Source organism: Crassostrea angulata, unplaced genomic scaffold (genome assembly GCF_025612915.1).
Source record: "Crassostrea angulata isolate pt1a10 unplaced genomic scaffold, ASM2561291v2 HiC_scaffold_242, whole genome shotgun sequence".
Lineage (NCBI taxonomy): Eukaryota > Metazoa > Mollusca > Bivalvia > Ostreida > Ostreidae > Magallana > Magallana angulata.
Genome location: NW_026441795.1, coordinates 60,512 through 73,301, shown reverse-complemented (window position 1 = coordinate 73,301; position 12,790 = coordinate 60,512). Strand labels below are relative to the sequence as shown.

The 12,790-nt window shown below is 36.1% G+C and overlaps 1 protein-coding gene across 1 annotated transcript; it reads right to left on the bottom strand.

The window, feature by feature from the left end:
• Window positions 1-3,756: 3,756 nt before the first annotated feature.
• Window positions 3,757-5,491, bottom strand: LOC128169871 (olfactory receptor 52B6-like). The gene is made up of 2 exons (XM_052835914.1): window positions 5,363-5,491; window positions 3,757-5,118 (listed from the first exon to the last, which is right to left on the bottom strand). The coding sequence occupies exon 2, from the start codon at window positions 5,084-5,086 to the stop codon at window positions 4,211-4,213; it is 876 nt and encodes a 291-aa protein (XP_052691874.1). The 5' UTR covers window positions 5,087-5,118; window positions 5,363-5,491; the 3' UTR covers window positions 3,757-4,210.
• Between the last annotated feature and the right edge of the window lie 7,299 nt (window positions 5,492-12,790).

Here is a 12,790-nt window from a genome sequence, read left to right as displayed (position 1 = left end):
TCCGGAACTGTAAAATGTAATGTTAGTGGGTTTTGTATGTACTGATTATATTATGCACAATGATTTGTAATTTGAATGGCACTTAACTAAAATGTATATTTAGGTATAAAAACTAAATTCTGTAATAATATTATCCAATTTTTATATAATGAATAGTTTCCCTCTTAAAATAGGGATGACTCATACAGGAAAAAGTCTCTGTCACTAGATTTGATATTTATGTTCTTTTTTAAATCAAAATATATATTTTAATTCTGTCATTTGTTTGGTGAGAGGGGCAATCAGTTCGGTTATTCTGAACATATTTTATATCCGAGATCTTCTGGATATTCCGGATATTCTGTATCAAACCAACGCGTTCTGTATTAGTTGAGGAGAAGTTCCAACTCAATTTGAACAATATCCAATTTATAATGAATCTGGCCATTAATAAAAAAATAAATAAATTACAACCCAATGTCAAAATGTGTTTTTATCAATTCAAAAAACGCAAATTGATCAAAAATGATAAACATAACGTAAGAAAACGACAAATTACACTAACAAAGGACGGATTTTAAAAAATGCAATGATGCAATTGTGGTAATGATAAATACTGACCTTAAGCCTCCTTCTAACTCACAATTCATCGACATAAATGTATTCTTAATGGTCTGGAGATTTTGAATGTTTTTTTCTGTATTATGGCAGGTAGTTTGTTCTTAAAACATTTCATATAGAGTCAGATTTATTTTTTTGTATTTTTCCTGAAAGAAAATAATGGTTTTCGTAATACATTAAACCATTCGTATAAATGGATTTTTAGAAAGTATTATGACACTTTAATATATACTATAAAATGTGTATGTATTAACAAAAGAGCAATGTTTCTTTGTACAAGAGTTATCGTTATTTATACGTTGTCTATGACCCAGTCAGACATTTAGTTATATCAACGTATTATAAATAAGGTCTAGACCCTTGGTTTCTGTGATAGTTATATGCCTTATTTACCCTCTGGCCGAAAAATTGCGTAGTCTGTTACTTTCTGAAAAGTGATATCTAAATATCCAGAGATTTCCTAAGTTTTTAACCGGGTTTTCCAAGGAAAATCTGGTTATTGATAAGGTGAAAATGGCGGGCGGACGGCTGCCATTAACGTATTCCTATTGCGCGAATAAATCCTCCTACAGTTTTCAAGATAGGACGTTGTTCTTTTGAAGGTCAGTTGTTCATATATCAGAGGTGTTCATATTGCTATGATTTTAATTTTTGATAATTTGATTAAAAACCAAAAAATACCAGTTGAACTGATTTTTTTTTTGGCAAAATAATGCCTATTTTGTACCCCTTGTGTACGGAGAACCTTTTCTACAGTTTTCAAGATAGGAAGTAAATGTTTTGCAGATCGTTTGTATATTAGAGGTGTTCATAGTGCTAGAATTTTGATTTTTAATAACTTATGATTAAAAAATACCAGCTGTAGAATTTCTTCAATTTTTGGCTATAATTCAACTGTACAATTTTATGTCTGCTTTTTTGCATAATGTGAGTTGATGGAACATTTAAATTATGGATTTTCTGAACAAGGTGTTTTCCTGCGCTGTAGTTTGTAAGCGTGTGACCTGTAAAGTTAGCTTTTGTAGCCATCTCTTTCATAAACGAAGCAAGATTGTTTCTCCAACTTGTCATTTAAAAAACCATTTATCGCTACGACGGTCAAATCAAGAGATGGTTCTTTTTTATAGCTAGAATGGGTCCTCATCTGACGAATATTGTATCGAATGAGGTATTTTTGCTGCATATAGTTTGTAAAGATCAATTGGATCTCTTGCATCCAAGTCTAAATCATTTTGGGTTTGATTTTGCGGATGGCCACAATGTTTTCCCCTGTTCTTCTTTCTGTTTGTCTTTCGTTACATTCGAGAATATCTGTGCCGCCAACTGATTTTTTTTTTTCAATTTGATATCCACCAATTCTAAATTGTAATGTTCTGTCATTCCTCTTAAACCAAAACAAATGATATTATTCAACCAGAGAGTGTACAAGGGTGCTTCAGGAGTTTCATTGGCAAACATTTTCTTTTCTTACAATATGTTAATTTCTTCGTCTATTATCGCGTAGGTTTTCATTCATCAGGGTCTGATAGGTATCGATAGGAGGTCATCTTTACACGACCTCTACATTTGCATACGATCTAAATATACACTGTACCAAAACTTATCGCGTATAAGCTGTAAAGGAGGCTTCCTCGTTGCTTGCAACGAGCTCTAGATGATTTGCATACCATATAAATTCATCACAACTTATCATATACATGCCTTTATCTGTTTAATGAGAGGTGTAACTCTTCAATACTCTGCAGGTGGAGTTTACATAGAAAACAGGCATGATTTATTGCCTGTCAACTTTGAAAGAGTTCCTAATGATTGTCTAAAGCCATGATTGGTCAGATGTTGCGGTCGTGTGAAGATGACTTCCTATCAATTTCAAGGGGAAGGAGTGGTTTTATTTAGACTGATTGACAATCCTATCTTGAGTTGAAGCTGTAATGGAAGACCTCCTCGTTTTTAGCAACGAGCTCAATTCTAGTTTTGTTGTATTTTAGTCACTGTTTCTTCCTATATGATTGGATATAGTTTATCGTCCGTTCATGTATATCCCCAAGAGTTACAATTATCAATCGATTTTGTACCATATATTGTTCAAAATAATCGGAGAATGTGCAATAGTTAGTCGTTAACATAAAAGTCATGGTCGCTTTCAAACATCTTAAATAAGCTGCGACAAGACTTTGACCATGCGGCTTTATCTCTCTCCGGCCACATTGGTTACAAGCAGCACTTATTTCTCGTGATCAAAAATTGTGTCATGTCAACCAGGCATGGAACATATATCCATACACCGTGCACCTCAATTATGTATATCTTTTTACGGGTAAACACGGTGGATCAAAACGATGCAGGTGTGCTGTGCATTGCATTGCATCACATCACATCCATTCAATTGAGAGTTTATTTAATTGTGAGCGCATACCTGTTAAAAGTAGCGAAAGAACAGAGTACTTGATATCAAATCTAAGGATCTCGGATTCGAAACCCATTATAGATGTTGTATTTTATTCCCTTTTTGTCCAAGATCAGAAATCGATTTTACAAGTTTAAGTGCAAACTATCTATGTCCTCTGTTGTACAACTTTCATCTTCTTGTGCTCTCTGTTAACTGAATGACTCTGGGGCTTATCAAACACTGATATATCATATTATAACTACAGTATGCTGACCATTATCGAAATAAGATTTTTGTTTATAAACTGTATCTTTATTATAGCGGGTTCGAAACCAATTACAGACGTTGTAGTTTATTATTTTTTTTTTTTATCTAAAATCAAAAGTCGATTGTACAAGTTTCAATGCAAATTACCCATTTCATCGGTTGTAAAATGCTCCTCTTTCTGTGATTTCTGTTAACTAAATGACAATGGGGTTTATCAAACACTGATATATAATATTATACATGTAACTACAATAAGATGACCATTCTCGAAATAAGAAAAACAAAATATTTTGGTTTATAAACTGTATCTTTATTAGAGTACTCAAGTTTATAAGAATTTAAGTTAAATATACGAAGTAAGACTTTTTAAATTGTTAAATTGACAATTGAAACGTACCTGACATCAAAAAAGAAAACATTATACATGTACACATGTAATTCTATTTACAATGACACACAATAATACATTTCAGTTTTAAAAATACGCAATTAAACTCCATCATTATTCTTCTTTCATAGGCTTAAATTTAAATGAATGTTACATTAATTATTAATAATTCAAAAAAAATGTGCAATATTGTTAAGTGTATAACATGTCTATTTGCAGGTCTGTAGCTCGCAGTCTAGATGATGGTTGGACGACTTTGGAGCTAAAACTTCGTACGAGTTAAAACGTGGAAATAAGCTTAATCAGTCAAAAATTAGCGCAATTCTCAGTGTGTTGTAAATTGCAACTTTTTAATAAGAAACAAAATTAAAGTCTATGTCCTTCAATAAAAATGTTTGCAGACATGGAGCTACATACATTCGGCTTTGAAATCGGCAGACCCTATATTAAACTTAAAACTATCACCGACTTTTCTTCGAACGAAAACGATTTTATTTGATGACGGAAATCACAATAACCAGAGAGAAGTGACGTCAGATGGTTAAGGAAAAAAATAGTTTACCAACCTATTCCACTTGCGGACACGATCTATGATTGCTTATGCGACGATCTGTGCCATAATTACAACATGTTTTAAATCCGGATAGACATCTTAAAACAGGGGGTGAAAACATGAAATATATCAAAGGATTCAAACAAGTATTGACAAGCAACGAAAAAGAAAACATAACATGAACTAAGTTTAACCTTATATCAAAAAGTGTACTATTTAACAATGCATAGTTAATTGTGTAAATTAAAGGATAGATTGTGCTAAGGAGATAAATCACAATGATAATCCAAAACATCAACGACATCGAATTTGCTATTTTGTTTCGTCGAACAAAAGCTGTTTGGTTGTACAGATAATACAGCTTTCGAACATTAAAAATAACTACAATAATAAATGGTAAACCACAAACATACAAACCAAACCCAACCTCAGTAAACTTTGCTGTTTCCAAAGATATCATGTTCATTAAATCTAGCACTTTAAATGCTCCGTATCCGATGGAAACGATAATAGAGCTTATCCAAACGGCAAAAGACATCCACAAAATTTTTTTACAAGTCAGTGTCAAACTGTGGAGAGGATTTGTTATGAAAACAAAACGTACATATGACACTAACACCATATGGAAAAATGCCGAGTGAAGAAATAAAAAGGTGACTATCCCATATATATGTCTGTGTGAATATTCTTTAAAAAGAGAATTGTCAAATACTTGAATATATCGCGTCACAGAGGCGAGTACGTCTGACACTGCTAGGCATCCAATCAGGACGTATGTTGGAGTGTGCAGCCGTTTGGATACAGCAACAAAACACACGGTGATAGAATTTCCAATTAATCCAATGCAGACAAGAACCGATGCAGCAATAACAACATACGTATTGGCCATTGTACTGCGTGTTTTCCTGATGCACAGTTTACCTAAAACGAATATCAAACTTTTTTCTGCAATACTGCTAGTATCAGTATATGTTTCCTATGTTGTCTGTAAATTACGATAAAGTTATATCATAAACGCATAGTATATTCTAATGTAAATACGACTGATATCGGAAGGAATGTAATATCTCATCTCTTTAACGTCCGACCAAAAAAAAAAATACACATTGAACATCTGTTGTAAATTTAAACAAACTGTTAGAAAATAAATGAATATTTCACTCACTAGTATACTAGGATAAGTCTACTTTCTTAGATGTGTATGACCAGGACCCAACGACATCAAAATTGTCTTGCCACTCAACCCAGTTCTGAATGAGAATCTTTAAAGAGAAGTACATCAATATAAAGTTAACATTCACACATTAGATTGCGTACTGCTAAGAGGATATGGGTTTTGTGGGTGATGATAGTGGGGTTAGTATCTTTTTCTCTATCTCCATCCGGTTTAAAATTAACATGTACGTCACGTGACATGGTTGAAGAGAACCTAACAGTGTCTCTTTGTATACTCTTCAAAGAGAGAAATGTATGAGCATATATATAAAGCTTACAGTATCTAACACACTGTTATCAGGCAATTTCCAGTACACCAAATATGAGGTCAGCTTAAACGCTACAAAGTAAATAAACGATCCTTTATACTTTGTCAAAATAATAAACAATCAAAACAAAAATAAAACTAGATGCTGTCATTAGACAGTAATACACGCACCATTTGTTTGCCCCTAAATAACACTGTATTGTACCAGTTTAATTAAAAATGAAGGCCACATGCAAACTCCGGTAATACATTTAAAAATTATAATTTTCATAACTGAAGGATGAGATCCCTTCCCATATGATAATACACATGAGCAGCACTTTATGTGCAATTTGAGGTTGAACTGTTTGCATTGAATTTTCAGTTAATCAATAATCTTAACAATGCATGTCCTAGAAGGTTTAATGTAGCTGCAATAATGTAGCCCTCTCCGATTTTTTATATCTGATGTTTACTGGAGAGGGCTACAATTCCACAGGATCTCCGTAATGGTGCAAAATTAATTTTTTAATGCGGCTGACTTCGGTCTGAAAAGATCGATTTTATATTTGACTTCCTTTAGATAAAATGATTTTTTAAATTCAGGTTGAACAATTTAACCGTATAAAAACCAAAACCAGATAAAACACATCCGCATGTTTACCAGTCGTCTTTTTCAGCAGCCATGACAGTTCTCGCGTGATTTTATGGGATGTACGCTTGGAGTTTTGATGGGCTTGATAACGTGAATGTCAGTGTAAATAATCGATCTTACCTCGTTATATCACTAAAACATCATTTAAGGAAATGGTATATAATGGAAAATTCATATTTACCGCGTTAATTATGTTTAAAATAGGGGAATTCCTATATTCAGTTCAAGATCCGCTCCTGAATTCTCATTGGCTGTCCAAAAATAAAACTGGTCAAGGTCGGTAAACATGGCGGACAAATTCAACTTTCGTTGTTGACATACACGAAAAATAACCGATATATGGACTATACTTGATATTTTTGGATTAATTTATGCCATAAACATCTACAACGTTTGAGTTCAGGTAAGAAATGCAAATGTTATTGTCATTTATAAACGATTTGACACGAAATCGTTGCGGGAGTGAATCACTCCCGCACTTGCACCATTACGGAGATCCTATGGAGTTGTAGCCCTCTCCCAAAAAAAAAAGAAAAAAAAATTCGGGAGAGGGCTACATTATTGCAGCTAGTTTAATGGTCTGTATAATAAAACAAACAAAATAAAAAATTAAATTATGCCTCCTCCCCGTGGCGGTTGCCGTCTTTAGATTTGCTTCTGTGTGCCTACATGTACATCATCGTGTGCACATATTTAGAGTAGGGTGGGAGTGAGGGGCTCAGACCCCCCCCCCCCCCCCCACGCCCCCCATGAAAATTAATTTATATCAATAGTAAAATTACCAAAAATACACCTTGGACCCCAATGCTCTTACAGACATGTACATGTAAACGCTCAAACCCATTGCGCTTCAATGTTTGGTGACATTATTTTTGGGGTAGATATTATATGTATACATTATTGTTTATTTCAATAGGAAGTATACATCACGACATGCAGGTGTCTTTCACCACCATAAAGCTGTTATTTACCTAATAAAATAGTGCAAGGGGTTTCGAAGAATAGGTCACAAAAATACATGCAGGTTATAACTGATCTTTGTCTGAAGTTACGTACACAACGCAAGTCTGCAGGTCTCATTAGCAGGTACTAGTTTGTGAGGATGTGTGATTATGCATCCTGATGAACTTACATAAATCAACAGAACAAGTATGAAATTTTCAACAAAATATTTAATAACAAAATAAAATAAAATTAAACAAATAATTCAACGAGAAAAAAACCAAACAAACAAAAATATACAAATTCAATAATGAAATGAAGGAAAAAGTCTATTTAGTCAGCCCGGTTCCGGTGCACGTGGTGTTGAAGAACCCTCAGGTGAACACGTGGTTACAGTCAGGTTTAGGTATATCGGCAACCACCAGAACTAAGTTGAAGTACATGTAGAAAGTTCACATACTGCACGGGTCTATCGAGGCTTCATTAGAATTAAGTTTTCCTTGGAAATGTAAATAACCCATGGCCTCGTTCACGCTGATTGGAGGTTTCTTTCAATAAACTAATTAAGCAGAATATAAGTTTTCAAATGACACAAATTATATAAATATCAAACTTTCACAATGTTAAGTTAAAACACGTATCTGCATTGACGATTATAAATTGGTAAAACTGCGAGGATCACCCTCAGGTATAAATTCATAAGTAGTTTTAGAGATGTGTCGAAAGGGCCGCCGTAGTTCACTCACTCACTCACTGTAGAACAGCGGTCTCTATAAATTATCCCATGAAAATGGAAACGGCTACTCATAAATACAGGAGCCGGAAATATTTCAGCACCCAAGAACCCCCCTTCCCTGACAGGTATTAACGTTCTGTAGGGACGGGGAAATTTACAGCAAAACAAGGCAGAAAAGACCCTGATAAAATAAACAAAAAGAAAAACATACTACCGAAAACCTATTCAAACACCTATTTAAATACCTGATGTTTTTCTAAAACAGGCCCCTGAGCACTAGACGGGATGACGACCACGTCTATCGGCTGATGTTCCCGGATACTACCCGTGCATACTTTTACTAACTATTTAAGGTATCAACGAGGGGCTCCCCACAGGATTGATATGTTACCACGGTAACCAAGGGTCAAAGTATTAAAACAAGGGGCTCTCCAAAGGATAAACCGAAAAGATGAACCAAGGGGAATAATAATTATACACAACGAATTTTAGTTTGTTACATACCTCCCTCTTATAAGACTAAACAACATTTAGTCCACCCAAACCAACAAACTAAAATTGAAAATAAACAAACGCAAACTATATACAAATGCATTATATAAATCCATATTTATCCAGACACAAAGCTATAGCATATAATTAGTCAATCGCATCATCCGAACACATTCTTGACAAAGAGTCTGCAACTGAATTCTGTGTACCACGAATATACCTAATCGAGAACACAAACTCCTGCAAAAGAAGACTCCAACGTAACAATCTTTGATTAGATAGCTTTGACCTCTCTAACCACTGCAATGGTGCATGATCCGTCTCAATTTCAAATGGTTTACCTTCTAAATACACCCTGAGACTCTGAACCGCCCACACAATAGCTAGGCACTCTTTTCTACCACAGCATAATTTCTCTCAGCAGGACTGAACTTTTTGCTTAAAAAACAAATTGGATGCTTACCATCTTCAAACTCTTGTTCTAGTAATGCGCCTGCACCGTGTGCGCTTGCGTCTGTGCGCAAAATAAATGATCTGCTAAAGTCTGGACTTCGAAGAACTGGTTCTGATAGTAACTTACCTTTAAACTCTTTGAAGGAGTGATCAAGGTCGTCTGTCCATTTGATCTTGTTGGGCGTTCTCTTTCTCGTCAGGTCTGTAAGCGGAAGTGCTACTGTGGCAAAGTTTGGAATAAATTTCCGGTAGAACCCAATCATACCTAGAAAAGACTTTACCTTTTTCTTTGTAGTTGGAATCGGAAAGTTTTGTATGGCTTCTACTTTCGACATCATCGGTTTTATTTTCCCACTCCCTATGGTATGACCAAGAAAACAAAGTTCATTAAAACCAAACTCACATTTTGCCGGTCGAGCTGCTAAGTTTGCTTTTCTCAAGGCTTCAAACACTGTCCCCAGATGTTCAAGATGTTCTTCCCAGGTGTTGCTATAGATACCAATATCATTAATAAATGCCTCCGTGAAATCCTCCAGCCCTGTAAGGACTTTGCTTACCAGTCTAACAAAAGTAGCTGGTGCGTTCACCATTCAGAATGGCATAACTGTAAAACTGAAATGTCCAAATGGAGTTACAAATGCACATTTACGCTTAGCGTCATCGTCTAATGGTACTTGCCAATATCCTTTTGTGAGGTCTAATTTGCTGATGAATTTAGCTTTGCTGATCTTATTCAAAATAGCATCTATTCTAGGCATTGGTCTAGGATCAAACACCGTAATCTTATTCAACTCCCGGAAGTCAACGCAGAATCTCAGCGAGTTGTCTTGCTTCTTTATGAGGACGACTGGTGCTGAATACGGACTGTCCGTTTCCACAATGATACCAAGGTCCATCATTTGCTGTAACTCACGCTTCACTTTGTCTTGTAATGCATAGGGGATCGGATATGGTTTCATCTGAATTGGCACCTCCGTAGAAGTTTTCAATGAATGTTTAATCAAATGCGTTCTCTTGGGGACATCTGTAAAAATATCACCAAATTCTTCAACTAACCTCTGAATCTGATCCATTTGCTCTGCAGTCAGGTTTGTTGAATACTGTACGTCAGTTGCTGATTCTGTCTGTTGTAGGGTCGGAACTCTATCTGACACCACGTCGTCTGCTATCTGAACGTCGTCACTGGCTAAACTAGAAATAACATTCAAACATGCCATAATTTCAGACTTACTGTTTTCCTCCGGCTCTCTCTCGGACCATTCCTTCAGCATATTCACATGGTAAACAGTCTCTTTGCTTTTGGACAACCTCACTTTGAAATCAACAGGACTTACTTTTTGTGTCACCTCATACGGACCTTTCCACTGCGCCAATAGTTTCGAAGTGCTTGTAGGCAACAAAACTAAGACTTTTTGACCTACTTCAAAATTTCTGTTTCTGGCGTTTTTATCATAGTATCTTTTCTGATTCTTGATTGCTAGCGATTCCATATCTGTAACCATTTTACGTACTGTCTCCATCCGTTCTCGGGTTTCCATCAGGTAACTTAAAACTGACGTTTGTTCCTCGGTTGGTTCTTCCCACTGCTCCTTTAATATGTCCAGGGGGCCTCTGAAATGTCTGGCATAAAGAAGTTCAAATGGAGTAAAACCTGTTGTTTCGTTCGGGACCTCTCTATAGGCAGAAAGTACATATGGTAAATGAACATCCCATTTTAATGGCTCTACAACTGCATATGCTTTCAACATCTGTTTTAGAGTCCCATTAAATCTTTCTACTAGCCCGTTTGCTTGGGGATGATAAGGGGTAGTTGACAGCTTACGGACCTTGAGCATTTTGCACAGTTCTGATATGAGAGATGACATAAAATTTGTCCCCTGATCTGATAAAATTTCTTTAGGAAAACCTACCCTTGAGAACATTTCTATCAGCGCATTTGCCACACTTTCTGCGTCTTGATTTTTCATCGGAAAAGCCTCTGGAAATCGAGTGGCATAATCCATACATACCAGAATATACCTGTTTTTCTTTTCTGTCATCGGTAATGGGCCCACAAAATCAATCGCTACTCTGGAAAATGGAACATCGATCTTCGGAATTGGCACCAATTTCGCTTTTGGCGTTCTCCCTCTTTGCGTCCCCTTTTGACAAATAGAGCATGACTTACAATACCGAGACATATCTATATACATACATGTCCAAAAGAAGTTTCTCATAATTCTTTCTCTTGTTTTCTTGTTTCCAAGATGTCCAGCCAGTGGCGTGTCGTGAGCTAATGACATAATACTACTGCGCAGTTTCTTTGGAGCAACAATCTGGAATACCTTTTCGCCAGAGTCTGAGTCAAAAACTCTATATAGTAAATCATTTTTCAGGATGAAATAAGACTTTCCTTCATGTGAACCATTTTGGGCCATCTCTAACACCGATTTCAAGCTGTCGTCAGTTTTCTGATGCTCGATCAATTTCTCTCTATTACACCACATACCTTCATGTTCTGTGTCCACTTCTTTCAAATCACCCAGCTTTGGTTTCTTCGCATCCTCCTGTTTCCTTGTCTCTGATCTAGTTTGAACAACTCCACATTCTTCTTCATCCACTGTTTCTGCAGTCTCAATCATGGACAAAGGTGCTGCCTTTTTCGGTACTACAATGCTTACCTTGTTGCCAATAATTACATCAGCAAAAGGTGAGTCAAGACATAGCGCGTGCACCTTACCTGAAATGTATGGCGTTTTCATATTTACTATCGCCTCACTGCAAGTTCTCCTTGTACCATCGGCCAAAGTAATTACTTTTGTTCTCCCCGTTTTTTCATCATCTGAAACCAACTTACTATTAACAAACATCCAGTGTCCCTCAAAACTGAGACAACTTTTTCACCAACTTCCCCACTTACCAAATCTAGACCTGATTCACAACATGTTTCAAGACTAGACTTATCAGTAGCTGATACGCCAGACAACTTAACAACCATCTTATTCTCATTAACACCATCACCCTGATCAGAAACTATCATATTTTCATCAAGACACAAACCAAACCGCTCTTTCGACTTTTGATTCCCTTGGCTTTGATCAAAAGGAGGTTTCGACTGATATGTACTACGCAAAGGACAATTTGGCGCAATATGTCCCACCCGGTTACACTTGTAACATGTTTTACTTTGCTCTGATGGCGAGACATGCTTACCCCTTTGGTACTGACCTGAACCAAACTTATTTGGTCTGGGACCAGGTTTTTCCCCTGCGTTACCTCGTCCACCACCTGCATTACTGACTTTATGTGCAACCTGAAAGGACTCCGACAAAGTTATAACATCTTTGATAGACTTTGGAGTATGCTCACGAACCCACAATTGCAAATCATTTGAATAACTTCCTATCACCTGTTCTCTCAAAATCAAATCAAACAACAATTCAAAGTCTGACCCAATATCCTCTCTATCACACCAATGGTGAAAGAACCTTTCTGCACGAACAACAAAATCTTTAAATGACTCATCACTGAACTGTCTACACTTCCTAAACTTATCCCGATAAGCCTCTGAATTCAATTCATACCTTTTCAGAATAGCAGTTTTAATAGCATCGTAATTATCACTCTCCTCATCTGACAATCTAGAATAGGCCTCAAGAGCTTTACCCGATAGCATGGGGACTAAACGAACCACCCATTGAGATTTATCCCACTTTTGTAAGCCCGCTATTTTCTCAAATGATTTTAGAAAAACATCAGGGTCTTAACTTTCTTCAAATTTGGGCAACTTTACACTAGGAGTTTGAACACTCTGAGGGGAGGGACCAGTTTCTAACTTTCTTTCTTTAAGAGCTAACTCTTTCAACTTAATCTC

What these genes read in the sequence shown, in the direction of transcription:
- LOC128169871 (XM_052835914.1), bottom strand. Translation starts at nt 5,086, where the DNA reads ATGGCCAATACGTATGTTGTTATTGCTGCATCGGTTCTTGTCTGCATT.